At 44.7% G+C, this 17004-nt stretch overlaps 2 protein-coding genes across 5 annotated transcripts in view; one reads left to right on the top strand and one right to left on the bottom strand.

Moving 5' to 3' along the window:
• The window catches only part of Kcnc1 (potassium voltage-gated channel subfamily C member 1), a 41324-nt gene extending 39447 nt beyond the window's left edge, over positions 1-1877 (top strand). The window contains exon 4 of the mRNA XM_042691522.1: positions 852-1877. Coding sequence (XP_042547456.1) covers positions 852-916 — 65 coding nt within the window. The 3' untranslated portion in view covers positions 917-1877. The remainder of the gene's footprint in view (positions 1-851) is intronic.
• A 1314-nt stretch (positions 1878-3191) lies between these two features.
• Positions 3192-17004, bottom strand: part of Sergef (secretion regulating guanine nucleotide exchange factor) — a 218975-nt gene continuing 205162 nt past the window's right edge. For all 4 annotated transcript variants that reach the window (XM_042691605.1, XM_042691608.1, XM_042691607.1 and 1 more), the window contains one exon: positions 3192-6549. In XM_042691605.1, coding sequence (XP_042547539.1) covers positions 6221-6549 — 329 coding nt within the window. In that variant the 3' untranslated portion in view covers positions 3192-6220. The remainder of the gene's footprint in view (positions 6550-17004) is intronic.

Genomic DNA, 17004 nt, shown 5'->3' with positions numbered 1-17004 from the left:
ACTTAGTTATGTCCACATGCCTTCGGCTGGTTCCTGCTTCTTTATCTTGCTGGAAGGCCTCCTGGACCTCAGTGTGGTGTGCCACTCCCTGCATGGTGCTGCATGGCAGAAGGCTGCCAGCCTCAGGAAAAGGCCCCATCCTTGCCATGGATGGGCCTGTTGCGCTCCTTTGCAACTGGCTTTTTCCTAGGTGGGATTTCTAGAATGTATAAGAGCAGAGGCCGTGGGGGTGGGAGAGTAAGGGGGAAGACTGTTCCCAGTCTGTGCCCGACTCAGGAGACAGGGCTGCCTGTCTCCTTTGTCTTGGATGTTGGATCAGTTGGTGCAGCCTAAAAGAGCAGAAAGGAAGAGTGACTTGCTGTGCTTCCGGAGGTCCAGGGGATGTGAGACACATGCAGCCCTGCCTCCCTGCAGTGGCTAGTGAGCCCTGTGCAGCCACCACCATCCACAGGTGATACTCATTTCTGAACCCACATGGGTTTAGGTGCCTGAGCCTTTGGGAGGTGCCAAGGGTGAAGGCTCCACCCACATCCACCCAGCTCCGCTCTTATGGGGTCTCGATAGCCACAAGAACTTGCTTTTCTCAGGTTGATTTCAAGCCAGAAGGCCTTCAAGTGTTTGAGCTCATGTGCAGAGTAGCAGTAGGGACTCCACTGGTTCCCCCAGGAGGGAGAGAACGAGGCTGCTAGGCTGGCTCACTGCATGGGAAACAAGCCAGCTGGAGAAGAACCTGCCTGCCTCTGCATGCGGCTGTTCTGTCTTTCCTCCTCCTTCCTTAAAAACTAAGTACCAATCGGGATGGGAAGGCCAAGAAGAGAAGCTCAAGTGTTAATTGTATTCTTTACATACAGATCTTTGCAAAGAAAGCCCTGTCATTGCTAAGTATATGCCGACAGAGGCTGTGAGAGTGACTTGACCAGGCGGCTTGGCCGAGGACACTGGTGGCTATTAAGCATCTGGGTGGACCTGCAGCCCCTCCTCACCCTCGGACAGAGTAAATTCACGCCACGCAGGTTTGCCGGACGAGTCCGAGTGGCCCAGGCATTGTACTAGGACGGACGTAGCTTTTTCTACGGCCAAATGGTAACTGACCGTAGAGGATTTCTTTTCCTTCTTTCCATTTTTTTTTAAAGTTTTATTTTATTTGGGGGAATGGGGTGGAGGGGTTCCTTAGCATGACTTGCATGAAGTTAAACAGAAAACCCAGAGAAACCAAACCCACCAACACCCTGCAACTGTATGATTACTCTAAACAACAACACTAACAAAAAGAAGAAACAAGAAAAGAAAAGAAAAAGTCCTATATTTTCTTTCAGAGCTCTTTACTTTTACACACATTGTTGGAGCCAAACTGTAATGGCGTGCGTTAGAAACCTGTACGTTTCTGGGAGTGAGGGCCGGGGAGGAAAAACAGGGATGGGGAATGGATTGCATCCTCTCTTTTTTTTGTATACAAGATCAAGAGTAACAGTTCTAAAAAGGGCAGCTGGTCAGTCATCGGTCATATTGACCTCACCTCCATAGTTCATCTCTCATGTGGAAACCAAGAACTTTGCTCCAAATAGAATCGTGGAAACTCGCACTGCTGTCTTCTTCCCTCTGTTTGGCATGCTTGTGACCCAGCGGACATTTCCCCAAGATCCCTGACAGCGGTTAGTTTAGGTTGATTCTCTCATCTTAGCAGTTTTGTAGATCCAGTGTGACCAACTTTCATAACCAACTGTTCATAGTAAATAATCAACACCGTATGGATTCTCCAAGTGTTATTTAAAACCAGGATGTAGAGCACCAAAAGTTCAGGACCATTGGAGGGGCAACGTCCTCCATCTTCATTAAGGTACAACTTGGCATTGTATGCGATTTAGTTCTTCAGAGTATTAAAAAAAAACAACAACCCTGCATGCCCAATGTTATGCAAAGCGATTCGAGCATGAAATAAATTTTGTATCATGGTTTCTGTATAGTCTAAAGCAGATTTGTTTTCCTGAAGCAATTGGAGGATTGCAGAGACATGCTGCTGCATCTCGAATAAATATAGTATTTTCCCAACAGAAACAGAGGACAGTAGCTTGGCTTTGGTCTGATTCTAAAATTAGTTGGGGGGGGAGATGATATTTTTGAAAAACACATGCTTGAGTTGAAAAAAATGCAACATCTCAAGCTTTCGCTGCAGCTCACAACATTTCCTGGAAAGAGAGCAACGATGCTTTAGCTCAACAACCTCCCCTCCCTGGGCCCTGGCCCTGGCAATAAAAGGCTGACTTTTGAGATGAAGCATGGATTTGGGTTTTTATTGCCTTCAGGCAGTGTCAAGATTCTGTTGGGGGCCTATGGTCTACTATGGCTGGGCTGAGCTGGGCTGGGCTAAGCCTTGGACTATGACTAATACTGCAGTCTTGCTGGAGGAAAGCCAGGTCCAAAAAGGAAGTTGACCCCTGATGGACGGTTGGGTAGGGTGGCATTCTGGGCTGCAGATGCTGTTAGTGGGCTTGGGGGAAGGAAGAAGCTCTCAGAAAGCATGGTGTATGTGAAGTGTTGGTCTTAAGACCAGCATATCCTCTGGCTGGTCACCCAATGTGGAAACTCCTCCCTGAATCATATCTTATTGATAAACCCTTGAATGTGATTGTGTCAGAGCACTCAGAGACCCTGTGCAGACCATGGCTACCTCCCTCTTAGGGCCACTGTTGAATCTGATGGAACCAGAGACTGGGGTCTGTCAGGTCTGAGTTCCTAACCAGCTGTATTCTTGCAGGGCCAGGTCTGAGGAGCACCTCCCTGAAGACCCTTCTTCAGCCCAGAGATACTTTGGTAGTGTCCTCTCCTGGGAATGTTGATTTGTTTGAATTACTCAAGTTAAGGGGTGGTAGTGAGACTCCAGAGATGTTCAGATAGAAAGAGGCTTTAGAACTCATGGAAGTCAACTTCTGTGCATTAAAATTTTTTATTGTTATTATAAAGGTGCTATACAGAGGGGCTACAGATACATGAATCAGGTAAAGAGTACATTTTTTTTTTTGGACAATGTTACTCCTTCTCTTGCCATGTTTTTCCTCTTCCCTCCCTTCCTCCCAGGCCTGGGTGTTGTCCCTGAGCCTTTGTGCTCAATTCTAGGGCTCTACCACTTGAGCTACAGCTCCACTTCCAGCTTTTGTGCTTAACTAGAGCTAAGAGTCTCATGGACTTTCGTGCCCAGGCTGGCTTCTAAATCATGATCCTAGATCTTCGCTTCCTGAATAGCTAGGATTACAGGCATGAGCAAGCCACAGGTACCTGTTAACCTCTGCTCATTTTACAGATGAATAAATGGTGCTCATAAAGGGGAGCAATCTACCCAGGAAAATGAACACGTGGGCGTCAGTTCCCCCGATTTCATATCCCTTAACAGTTCCAAAGTGGCCTGTGTCAGTGATCTGAAGGATGAGTGGGAGGCTAAGGGGGGGTGCTGAATTTTTATCTATCAGGTTTTCATCCCTGCTTAAACATTTGCCCTGTGAAGTCCAAGGAGCAAGAGCATGGCATTGGTGGAACCTTTGTATAGGGGTTAAGTGACTAAAGAGGTTGTAATAACCATTTATAAGTTTAAGGATGCACTAGCCAAACTGCCTTGGCTACTGCAGGAAGGGTAATCCTTATGTAAACCAAGGATCTACCAGCAAAAGAAGAGTCTAAAAAACACAAAGCCACCTGGGATATGGGTTCTCAGGGACAGGGTAATTAATGGAGAAAAATATACACTGAACATCATCTATGTGTGGCAGGGGGGAGTCATCTTACTAACATTGTCTAATGATAGCTCACAACAATTCAATGCGCCCATTTCAGAGGCAAGAGAACAAGATGAGAGAGGTAAAGTGTCCCAGTGCCACACAGCCAATGAAGGATGAAGTCAGGATATTAACCCAGGTGATCTAGTTAACCAGACCAGACTAAGCTGTCCCTTACTAACTGAGAGTTCCTGTGACTGGTGCTAAGAGGTGGGATTAACAGGAAGACTAAACTTGCTGGTACTAAATCTCAGAAGCCCCAGGATTTAGTCTCCTGCCCTCCTCCTCATGGTACCATGGGTTTGGCAGAAGGGGCCAATTCACATCTTGTTTCAAGTTTCCCACCCAGATCCCCTTCAACTGGCTGACAAGGAGGCTACCAGCCTCCCTAACCTCCTTCCACACACCCATCTCCCTGGATACTCCAGTCACCCTTAATCTGAATCGCCCTCCCTCTGACACACTGCTCCAGTAACTTTGATTGCTAACTTAACTTCACAATGACAACGAAGCCACCTTCACTCAGAAGTGGGAGATGCTGTGGGCATGGTGGGAGGGCTCATTTGGAGCCACACACCGGGATCCATCATTCCTACATTACCAGTTCATCATCAGAGGAACCTCACTGCCCACAAGGACAAAGGCGGTGAAGATGCCAGGGAAGATACACCTGCGATCAGGAGGGGAGCGTGAAGGCTGTACATATGGAGACTTTCCACCAGTTTTTTTCACTTTCGCCATTCAACTATCACTCGATGGCCAAGGCACATAGGCAGCTCATGCCTCTCTTCCCTTTCTTCCTTCTTATCCAGGAGAATTATGAAGGTAATTCAGTTGATCAGGAAAAGTATTTTTTTAATGACTGGGTATTTTCTCAAGTTAGTTCCTATGTCTCTAATGAGCCTAGAGATGGATGGTACTGACATGAACTGGACAGTGGCTAAGAGACTAACAGCATGGCTCTCAAACATTTGTAAGTGGGATAAAACAGAAGCTAAGTGTGAACTATGGTAGGAGAGCCCACTGATTCAACCTCTCTACCTAATGAAGTCCCTCAGGGAGGAACATGTGTTTATATATTGGGCACTTGGTGAGTGGGTTCCCAAACTGACCAAGCCCCGTCCCTTGATTTTTGTTAGGAATGGGGGCTTGACATCTGCAAAGTCTGAGAATAAGCAGTAACAATCAAGGGGTGGAGAAAAAAAATTCCAGGAGACACTTGTTGATATCAATACCTTCTTACTTATCATATGACACTTACCAAAGCCAGCTAGTAAAGTGACCTGGATAAAGGCCTTCTGTCTATACTCTGTACAGAAGGGTAACATGGAGGAACTTGAGGTAATGGGATGGTCTACAGGGACTCCTAGTGCCAAAATCCACTCATTCTTCCACCTATAGACCATCTGCATCATGCCTGCTCCAATAATGATCTGACTGAGCTCTAAGAGTTTTAGGTTCCAGGTCTAGGGCTTAGGGTTGATATACCAAGAGACCTCACACTGGTTTAGGTTGTGAAGAAGTGCTGAGACACTTCTTTCTGATGCTCACAAATAGGCCTTGGGAGAGGTGTTGGGTAGCAAGAGGACTAAAGTTGTCTTCAAGAAGGTAGAGATGGGAAATGCAGTTGTCTACTTGGCCTCCCTTCTTAAGAATCTACAAGGTAGCCACAGAATTTGCAGGATACCCCTAAGACTCAAGACCTCTAGAGGTTTAGTGGTGATTAGGAGTTCTTCAGCTTTGAAGTCCTGGGATTATGCAATTTCCTAAAGCCACTGGAGCCAAGCCATCATAGACTTCAACAATCATAGTCGTACAGGTAGCTCCAGAGTCTTGTCTGGTTGCCAGAAGACATAAATCATCTGACAGTTTCATTGGTTCTAGACTCTTTTGTCTATGCTAGAATCTCCTCTGATGTGTCTTTCTGAAGTCTTATCCATTTTCCCCAATTAATTCTCACCACCCCCCCTCATACTTCTCAGCTCCACAGTCTTCTCCCTTGAGCCTAGTCATTAAAGACAAGAATATTTTCCTTTCCAAAGCTCAGTATCTTAAAACAGGAAATTATAAGCTATGGGCCCAGAGATGCATGGCTGCTCTGAGTGGCCTAGGGCCCTCTGAGTTGCTGAGTCAAAGGCTATCAGACCAGAACCACCATGGGCTAGGAGTGGTTTTCTGTTTCCCCCAGAAAGCAAAAGGCTTCTTCACTCTAGTCTTAGCTTTCCACATTTTTTTTTCTTTGGTGAAGATCTAGCCCCTCATTCACATCCATTGAATAGAAAAATGTTTTTTGTTTTTGTTTTTCCTTGGGCCTGGACCTTATGCAAGCAGCCTATTAGTGTTTTGGTTTGTAGAAACCCCAACCATTTGGGCTTTTTGTTCCCTTTTCAAGCATTTTTGCGATTCTCTGGCAAAACTTTGGATGGGAAAAGGTCCTTTATTAAAGGTCTCTGTCACAGCCCCCCATTTCTGGACCTGTCTGGTTGGCTTTGGGGGGGAGATCCTGATTGTCTTTCCTTGCAGCTGCCCTCTTGGTCCACAGCTTCCTGAGAGTTGGTGTCCTCAGTGGCATCTGGGGAAACGTGGGTGACTTTGTAGTCCTGGCCCAGTGTACTGTGTGCTGGTAGCTGACAGAGGGCCAGGGAGTGGCCAGACCCACAGCCCACAAGGAGTCCTGCTGCTGACGGCAGAACCTGCACAGGCTTTGGGGTTAAGACATTGACTTCACTGCCATCACCACACATGCCATGCTCATTCCAGCCCCAGGAGTAACATGCTCCACCTGTAAAAGAGAGAAAAGATATATAAAAGTAGACTTAGACAATAGGGTGCAGGAATCATCATAAACCTATCACATACATGAAGACACTAAAGCTCAACACTCGGAGGCTTGCAAAAGTGGACTTAGATAACAGTGTGCAGGAATCATCAAACCCAGACATACATGACAAAATTGAAGCTCAACCCTTGGTGGCATGTCACTGTCCCCATGCTGCTGCCTCTCCATTTCAATACTTCCCATCCTCACCACCCATAACTGTTCATGCTTCAAACCTGGCTTTTCTCTTTAGTCCTTTCTCATTATTATTCCCATATAACCCATCACCAAGACCTGCTAACTCTACCTCCATCTCTCAGATCTTTTCCACAACACTCCATCTTCCTTTGATACCACACTTCCTCAGAATACTGTTTTCTCTTAGCTGGAGCACAAGGTGATCCTTGGCCATGGTGAATGACACCTTTCCTGCTTCAAAACCTTCAATGACTCCCCATGGCACGTACAGAACATTTCCCTGGCCTGTGACCTGGATTCTGACTATTGCTGGTCTCACTTGCACAATTCTCCCTCTCCCTCATCACAACTGAGAACTCACAGTTTAACTGTGTCCTGCAAGGCCTTCATTTCTCTCAAATACTTTACTTTGGGGGGATTTCAGATCTCCTCCTTCTTTTGACTCCAGTCTAAATGTCTCTCAGATGCCGTACTCACATCCACACATTCCAGACTGGATTCTTATTATTGCCCTGGTACTTTTTCCTCATAAAGGATTGTGTACCTTGTAAAGATGTGTGATCTGTGCAGAAGTATATGATATAAAAGAACAAATTAAAACAACCACTGGCTAATGAAAGGGAGCTTAGCCGTAGGAGAAGTTGTAACACCTAGGAAGAGACGAAAGGATGTGGTGGATGTGTTTTCCTTTCTTGTTGACTTATATGCTCGGTGGTGAGGAAAGGAGTATGTATATTTTGTTCACTGCTGTGTCATTAGTACAGTGCCTAGAATAAAAATGTGAACAAGCTCAAAAGGAGCCAAATCAGGAGCCGACCTCAGGCCAAGGACAGCCCTGGATACTGCCACCATATCAGGCCAAATCCTAAGTGTTGTCCCCTCTCCTATAGACTAAACCCCTTCACATTCTGCTGTGGTTGGTTTAATTTTTTCTTTTTTAATATGTATTTTTATTGTAAAGATACTATACAGAGGGGTTACAGTTACATGAGTAAGGTAATGAGTAATTTCCTATTGAGCATTGTCACCCCTTCCTTTGATTTTCTCCTACCACCCAATTTTTTTCTTTTGGATATAAAAATAACACCTCCTCCTGGCAAGAAAAAAAAAACAATAGAAAATATAGATGAGTGTAAAAAAAAAGCAGACTTGTAGTCTTGCTTACTATTACGAATTCTTATATAATGTGCCTAAACCTTTTACTTGTAAAAGTTTGTAAGTCCATTCTATATTTATTTGTAATATGCTATATATTTCTGACCTGTTTTTTCAACTAATATATTATAACACAAACACTTTTCCAGGAAATTGCAAGTTATTAAGAAAACAAATTTAAAGAAATTTGCTTGAAATTTGGACATAGCTCAATATGCAAAAAAGTACAGAAAATAAGAGAAATACACATCTCCTCACTGAACTTTATAACACTGTTATCATTTTGCCATATTTGCTTCAAACTTTTCCTTAAAAGAAACTTACAGTTAAGCCCATCTCCCTCTCTGTCCCTCTCACTCCATCCTTCCCAGCAGTAACTACTATTTTGAAGTCTATGGACACTATTTGCACTCTTGTTCGATATTTAAACATGTATATTTAAAGTCATATATATATATTCAATGAATATTATATAAGGTTTTTAGTTTGCTTTAATGATTTACAAAAATAGTATTAATCATATCAGACTCTGAAGACCACTAGGCTGGGTGATGATTAGGGTCCTCCAGATTTGAAGCCCTGAGATTATGTAACTACTACTTCTTTTTTTTTTTTCCAGCCTTGGGGCTTGAACTCAGGGCCTGGGCACTGTCCCTGAACTTTTGCTCAAGGCTAGCATTCTACCACTTGAGCCACAGTACCACTTCCAGCCTTTTCTGCTAAGTCTTCCTGAAGTCCTGTCTGATTTCTGCTGAAATCGTTTTCATTCCCTCTTTCTCTTTATATTCAACATTGATCTAGAAGTTTAATCTGATAGTTACAACAGATCTAGCTCATTCATCTTGCTAAGCAAGCACTATACCAATAAGCCACATTCCCAGCCCTATCTAACTTAAACCCATTAGAGCCATCACAGAAATCAGCAATCATAGTCACTGTGAAACCTGAACAAAATATAGCAATTTTAGGTTTGGATTCCATTTTGTCTGGGAAATGTGTCAGCAACTGCCCTTGAACCCCTTGAGCCCAAATTCCAGGAACAACCCTCTACGGTGAATTCCACTACAGCTAATCAGTAGATAACAGGAAAAACCCAAAGTTTCAGATGTTCCTGCAAGTTAAAGACCACTGGGTCGCAGCTTGGACCATCTGCTATAGCCAATCATTTCGAAGAGCATCAACCCCATGAACCAGCCAATCCCCAATTTCTGGTTGGTTCCCACAATGGGTTACACTAATCATATTTTAGAATTATTTTATGATTTTCCCATGGTGTGATATAATTTGTTAAGTGTTACAATAACACATAGCAGTCCCTAAAAACCCTATAAAAACCCTGCTAGAGGAAGGGTCAGGGCTCTCAACTCTGACCCTCTGTGTTGGTGATGGTTGTGAGTTCAGGCTTGAGCTTGTAATAAACGACTCTCATGTGCTTACGTTGGACTTGGCTCCTTGGTGGCCTTTGGGGATCCTTATCTGAGCATAAGAGCACAGGCAGCTCTGGAGTTCAGTCTGGTTGGAGGAAGACAGAGATCATCTGACAGTTTTCCCTGGTTCTAGACTCCTTTGTCTGTGCTGAGGGTCTCCTCTGCTAGGTTTTCCTGAAATCCTGTCTGATTTCTGCTGAAATCGTTTTCATTCCCTCTTTCTCTTTATATTCAACATTGATCTAGAAATTTAATCTGATAGTTACAGATCAAGCTCATTCATCTTAATTTCAACTGTGTATAATATCTCATTATTAAAATTCTATTTCCCTTGGGATGGACAGCTCCTTAATAGAATCATTATTGTTACTGTATGATGCAATGCTATATCATACATAATATGATATAATGATGATCTTAACATGGTTACTATTATAGACAGTACTGCAATGAACATCTTCAAACACGTTTTCTGGCAGAAGAGGTATCTGTTAGTCATAGGGTCATAGGAGGATCACATTTTATTTTGTTTTCCAAAGTGACTATAGCCATTTACACTCCCTCCAAAATGGATATGAATTTGTTTCCCTATATCTTTGCCTTTACACTCTTGCTATTCTGATAAGTGCATTTAATTTGTTGGCATTTCCCTATTAGTAAGAGGGAACATTTCTGTATTAGCCAAGTCTTCTAAGGATTGCCTACTTAACATCCGTTTCCTGTTTGTTCTTTGGTTGTTAGCCTTTTTCATATTGATTTGTAAGTTTTCTTTGTGTATCCCTTTGATATGAATCTTCCCTGTTGTTATGTACAATGCAAATATCTTCTCCCAGTAGTTGGTAGTGTGTCTGTTCATTTTGTTTATGGTGTCTTTTGTTATACAAATTTAGTTATAATGGCTGCTTAATTGCCCATTATGAAGATTAAACAATTTATTTAACCTGTCTGCTATTATCAGATACTTAGGTTGTTTCTAATTTTTCATTATTTTGTATAGCATTGCTAAGAACATCTTTATGCATGAATCTTTGTTGCTCTAATTATTTTCTCAAATTAGATTCTTAGGATGGGAATTCCTGGTCAAAGAGTGTAGATATCCTTGTGACTCCTGAGGACTGTTTTGAGTACTTCCAAAATACTTTTCAGAAAAGCCACTTGAAAACAACTTCAGCAGTCTGTGGGAGTCTCTGTCTCACTCCTACAATGCCATATTTATTGATATTATAACATTTAAAAATCTTGTTTAATTTGAAGGCAAAAATGGTATCTCATGGTTTTAATTTGTACTTTGATTACCAACTGAAACTGAAACATAATTCTCATGCTTTTCAGTTGTTTATATTTCCGTTTTTGTGCCTGGCTTGCTTCCTATCTTTCCTGGTTAGTGTAAAAAAAGTTGAAGTGTACGCACCCAAGAGCCAGATGACCCTGGTTCAAATCCCAGCTCTGCCATTTGTTAGGTTGTCATCTCACTGATACTTGGGCTCTGTGTCTATGTTGCTCCATCTGTTAAGCAGGAGTAATACTAGTATCTTTCCCATAGTGTTGCTTATAAGGATTAAATAAGTAAATATGTATAAAAGACTCAGAACAGGGCCTGGCTCAAAGTACAACATAAAAACTTGCTATTGTTAAGAGCTTGGTTGTTTTATTAGTTTGTTGATATTCTTTTTCGGCCATGTTTGGCATTGAAATTTCTTCTCAGGTTCACTTACGATTTTATGTTTGATCTTTTGATAAAAAGTTAGGGTTCCATGAAGGTACAATTTATTGATCATTTTTATGTTTGATTTCTTCTGTTGCTTGTAAGACCTGAAATCCTATCTCTATCCAAATCAGAAATTTTTTATTTGAATGTTTAAAATTTTACAATTAACTAATAATTACATTCTGAAAAATTTGCTTTACAGACCACTCTCGAGAGAGAGAGAGCAAGATTGGCTGGGCTCTGGGATTACCCTAAGGGCTGCTCTTCCTTTGCAGGCAGGAAGGCAGCACTAGCCAAAATCTTGGGTTTGGGGAAACATAGATGTCTGCCTGTTTGGCCTGCAAATGAGGAAATGCATACAGAGAGGACAAGCCCAGGCCCCAGGCCCCTGCAGTTAGGCAGGTGCTTTGGCCAATGTGATCTGAGCATGAGGGAGGGAATGTGGAAGAGCCTTGGTACCTTTGGGCCCAGTTTGGCACCTGGTATAGGCTCTGTGCCCAGCCCTGGTGAGTGGCACAGCTGACTGTCAGCAGGGATGGGGGTGGGAGGAAGCCAGAGCTGACCTCCCAGCAGGACAAGGCACAATGGGCAGCTGGCAGGTTGCTCTCCTCCTGCCAAAGGGAACACGCTGTAAGGAAGCCATACTTGGGGTTGGGGTAGCTAGAGGCCCAGAGCCAGGATTTGGGTTGAGAAGCCTGGCAGAAGCCCAGAAATTTCTTTCCTAGTACTTCCAAAGAAAGTTTTCTCAGGGATATGTGTATATATATATATGTATATATATATATATATATATATATATATATATACACATATATATATATAGTGCTTAATTCTAACAAGCCTGTGGGGCAGTCACATTCGATAGATAATTCTCAATTCATAGATGTTAAGACTAGGGTTCTAGCCGGGCGCTGGTGGCTCACGCCTGTAATCCTAGCTACTCAGGAGGCTGAGATCTGAGGATCGCGGTTCAAAGCCAGCCCGGGCAGGAGAGACCGTGAGACTCTTATCTCCAATAAACCACCAGAAAACCGGAAGTGGCGCTGTAGCTCAAGTGGTAGAGCGCTCGCCTTGAGCTGAAGAGCTGAGGGACAGCGCCCAGGCCCAGAGTTCAAGCCCCACGACTGACAAAAAAAAAAAAAAAAAGACTAGGGTTCTAGAAAGAGGCACTAAACACTGTATATCATATACCAGGCTTTGCTAGATGTGTTCCACATGGAGTAGGTAGGAAGTATTTCAGGTTTGAAGGCTATATTAGGTCTCTGTTACATTCACTTTTTTAAAAAACATTCTTAAAAGGACTTTAATGAATGATGAGCCTTGTACCAAACCAGGCTACAGGTCAGAGTGGACCATGGTATGACAACCAGCCCTCATGGACACCTAAATACACATCTATTGTATAGTATACATATAGTCATATCAATACATAATTTACAATAGACCATGCTATGTTATTCCTGGGCCCTCCCTTCTGCCAGTGGTGTGATAATGGTACCTAGATCCCCACCGACTTCGCAGGGCTTCCAAAAGGAGGATGTGCTCTAGCACAGTGCCTGACACAGGTGGCAACTTATGACCATGTGGGAGACAGACCCTGGGCGAGAGAAGGCCAGGCAACCATGGCAGTACAAGAGACACAGAGGATGGAGGGCAGCAGCAGACGGGAAGGCCTAGTGCGGACTGACAGGAAGCGTGGGTTTCCCAAAATGCTGAACCAGCCTTCTACAGAAACCAGCCAGACAGCTGAGCTCAGAAAGCCAAGCGCAGGCCATCCCTCTGCAGAAAGCCATGTGGCAGGATGTCTGACATTGGGAGCCCCTCCTGGTTTCAGAACAGGTCTCACCATGCACCCACCACACTCAGGGCCACTGGGCAGGTCACAGTGAGAATGGAGAGGCTTCTATGTGGGCCGTTGTCCCAGAGGAGAGGAGGGAAAGTGGTTCTGACCAGACTCTCTCAAAGTCAACTGGAGGATGAGCACACAGTTTTCAAGGTAGGTGATTGAGAAGAAGATTCCCTGCTTTAAAGGGCTTTCTGTGGTGTGCCTATCATCTGCCAGGTCCTTGAGAACACGGAAATCCCACCCAGTAGATGGAAATAGGTCATTGCTGGTACATGGGCATAGAGTTACAGGTAGAAAGCCCTAGAGTTCCTGAGGCCTCCTACTCATGGGCTCAATCTAGGCTGTGGCAAGTGATGGAGCTCATGCCCACTATACATGTCTTCTCAGGAGTCCAGAAGGCAGAAGAACCATAGGACTAACAGGGTCCTTGGCACAGGCTGGACACAATACCCAAATCTGTTCAGGCCTTGTGGTACGTCTAAGCTTCTTAGCAACATGGCTCCTCTCAAAGCCCTAGAGTGCTGGGACTACAGCCCAGTGTTAGGGAGGGAGACAGTATCTCTGCTGATGGCCTGGCCTAGGAGGAACAAACTCCTGGCATGTGTGGCAGAGCCTCCTGGCTGTGCCCTGGACCACAGAATGAAGACTATATCTCCCAGACTCTCTTGTAGCTGGATGTGAGGGTCAAGCATAAATGTTCTGTAATAGCTTATGGGACTCTTGGTTAGAAGAAAGATGGTCTTATGCCCATTCTCTTTCTTCTTCACCTCTCCTCCATCCTATCACTGGGAAAGTGGACATGAAAGAGATCTGACCACTATCTCTGGCCATGAGAATGAGGGCTACAACTTTGGGATGGTGCTTCTTAATTTCATACAACTGTCACCATAATTCCCACTACAACCCTCCATGTTTTGGTAACTAGAACCAGTGAGGTCAAGCAACTTGGATGTGCCCTAGCACAGTGCCTAACACAGCCATTCTAACCAGTATGAAAACCACAAACTCCCAAATCTCAGACTCCTTCCTTGTTCCAAATCCTGGGAGACTCCAACATTTCTTTTTTTTTTTTTTTTTGGGGGGGGGGGGTCCGGTCGTGGGGCCTGAACTCTGGGCCTGGGCGCTGTCCCTCAGCTCTTCAGCTCAAGGCTAGCGGTCTACCACTTGAGCCACAGCACCACTTCCGGCTTTTTTCTTTTTGCTTATGTGGTGCTGAGGAATCGAACTCAGGACCTCAGGCATGCAAGGCAAGCGTTCTACCACTGAGCCACCTTAAATCCTGGGAGAGATGGTGACCAAATGCCTGATGAATGTTTAGATGTATGCTTGGCTCTAGCACCAGCACTTCATAAGTAGAAAGTTGCCAAACTCTCACTACAAGCCTGGGTGGGGGGGCCCATCAGATACCACCTCTACTTCCCAGAGTGGCAATGTGCCAGTGCTGGGTAGCACACCATTGCAAGTGAGGCTGGATTCCTCCCTGGTTGAGGGGGCTGACCCCTTGACTTCTTCTGTAGTTACACAGTTGTCTCTAGCAAAACACTGCCTCCTGCCATGAGCAAAAGGACAGACTAAACAGCCCACTGTGTGCATCTGGATGCTCAATGATGGGAGGCAGGAGCTGTAGTACCAAGCAGATAGTAGAAGTCCCACTCAGCCCTCAGTTGTGGGGCAGCCCCTCTGCCACCCCTTTCCGGGCCTTTCCTGCACCCAGTAATTGGTGGGAAGAGCAGGAAGGAGGGAGTGTTAAGTTCTCTGTTGATCCAAGAGCTGTTCCTGACCTGGCCACGGTCAGAGCTGTGTCTCTGCACCTGGCTGAGAAGGCAAGGAGGCACAGGGTGGACACCCCAGGCTCTGCAGTCAGGAGCTGGTATATGCCAGTGAGGATGGAGCCTGGTATGTATGGGGAATGTACCAGTTGGTGGGATGGTCCTCAGGGTCCTGTGATGAGCAAGCAGTGAGCAGTGAAGAACCCAGGATTCAGCCTCACAAGTCTAGGCAGTAACTTTAGGGTAGCAAGGTGGTTTCAGGTTCTCCTCTCTTGCTTGGACAACTGGCCTGAACCAGGTCTTTCCTCAAGGCTCCTTTGAGATCTGCCACTTAGGGCCTCAAACTTCTTTTTCCCAACTCCTGGTTGTAGCCCCACAAGCACGCAACCTGAATTTACCCAGGGCCTTTACATTGCCATCTCTTGCCCATAAATGAGTCCATATATTCATTACATGGGTACCTTTTCAGGCATAACACCTTTTCTGGATACAAGACCCAGAGACGGAAGAATCCAGTGTGTCCTTGGGACTTCTAGCCATGAGAAAGGATGATGATGGGAACTGTTGTACCTGTGTACCTGTGTACACAGGTTGGGCCTGTGTACCCAAGGAGGATGCACAGTGTACACAGCAGCACTGTGTGGATCATCCAACATGGACAGAACCTCATATATCCACTGACAGAGGAATGTGTCAAGAATGCAAGGTCTGACCCTATTATTAAATAATTCATTAAAAATAATGAGGAAAAACTCAATGGCCCAACATAGGAATGTATCTAAGACAGGTCTAAAAGAAAATAGACTGTAGAATGGTAAAGAGTTTGATTCAAGTTATATAAAATTCCTATGTATTTTTATGACCCCCCAAAAATATATCTCACAGCCGGGCACTGGTGGCTCACGTCTGTAATCCTAGCTACTCCAGAGGCTGAGATCTGAGGATCGAGGTTCAAAGCCACCCCGTGCAGGAAAGTCTGTGAGACTCTTATCTCCAATAAACCACTAGAAAACCGAAAGTGGCACTGTGGCTCAAGCAGTAGAGCGCTCGCCTTGAGCTGAAGAGTGCAGGGACAGCACCCAAGCCCAGAGTTCAAGCCCCACAACCGACAAAAAAAAAAAAAAATTGAGTCCAATCTCTGAGGAAAACATAAAGAGATGGGGGAACCCTCATTTCTTTGTTGTGTATTGTTTAAATATTTTAAAAAAGTAATCATGCAAGATGATTAAAAAACAATACATTTCTGAGACACACAGGTATCATAGAGAAGAGAAAGATAGTTGTCACCAAAACTTTTAAAGTTCATTCTTAGCAGGTATGTGTGTGTGTGTGCGTGCACACACGTGCACACGTGCCAGTCCTGGGGCTTGAACTTAGGGCCTGATTGCTGTCCCTGACCTTCTCTTGCTCCAGGCTAGCATTCTATCCCTTGAGCCACAGCTCTAGTTCCTGCTTTTGTAGGGTAGTTTATTGGAGATAAAAGTCTCATGGACTTTTCTGCTACAATCTTCAGATCTCAGTCTCCTGAACAGCTTGGATTACTTACAGGTATGAGCCACAATAGCCAGGACTTAGTAGGATTTTGAAGGATGACTAAAAGTTGACCTTTTTTTGGGGGGGGGGGTGTCCATTACCAGGGTTTAAACTCAGGGCCTTATACTTTGCTCAGTTTTTTCTGCTTACACCTGGTACTCTACCACTTGAGACATATCTCCAGCACAGCATTTTACTGGTTAATTGGAAATGAGAGTCTTAGATGTGATCTCAGCCTGTTGCATAGCAAGGATTATAGTCATGAGCCACTGGTGCCTGGCAGTTCACTAGTTTTAAATAGAACGCTTACTACAATTCCATGCAGAGACTCCCTGCCTGTTCACACTGCTCTCCACCACTCCTCTACATCTCTGAGGCCAGAGTAGTTGGAGCAGCCCACTGAGGTGAGCATTTGGACCAGGCCTGTGTAGAAGAGAAAACTGAATGTGAGCAAGGTTCAGAAATAGCCAAGTGGGGAGAGTCAGAGGCTGGTGTTCCCCTGCTTCCTCCTTGCATACCCCCCCTTCCCCCCCCCAAACCCCCCCCTCCCCTGGAGGAGGGCAGTACTGAGGCTGCTGTGGACACACTTCCCCAGTCACCTGCAGAGACAGCGTGCTGTGGTGGTTGGCTCTACTGGGTGACTATTCTTAGATCCAGGGAGCTAGGGATGACTGATTTAGAGGTGGGAACGTGTCGGCCCATTTTATAAACAACTGAAATCCTCCCCACAGACGGTCTTTCTGAATGCTGTGTTCTGCTAGAACTGCTGGTTTTCTGGGCTTA

Source organism: Dipodomys spectabilis, unplaced genomic scaffold (genome assembly GCF_019054845.1).
Source record: "Dipodomys spectabilis isolate Male_0828 unplaced genomic scaffold, ASM1905484v1 ptg000145l, whole genome shotgun sequence".
In the NCBI taxonomy this organism is placed as follows: Eukaryota; Metazoa; Chordata; class Mammalia; order Rodentia; family Heteromyidae; genus Dipodomys; species Dipodomys spectabilis.
Note: the sequence above shows the minus strand (reverse complement) of the source record. Positions and strands in the feature narration are given on the sequence as shown.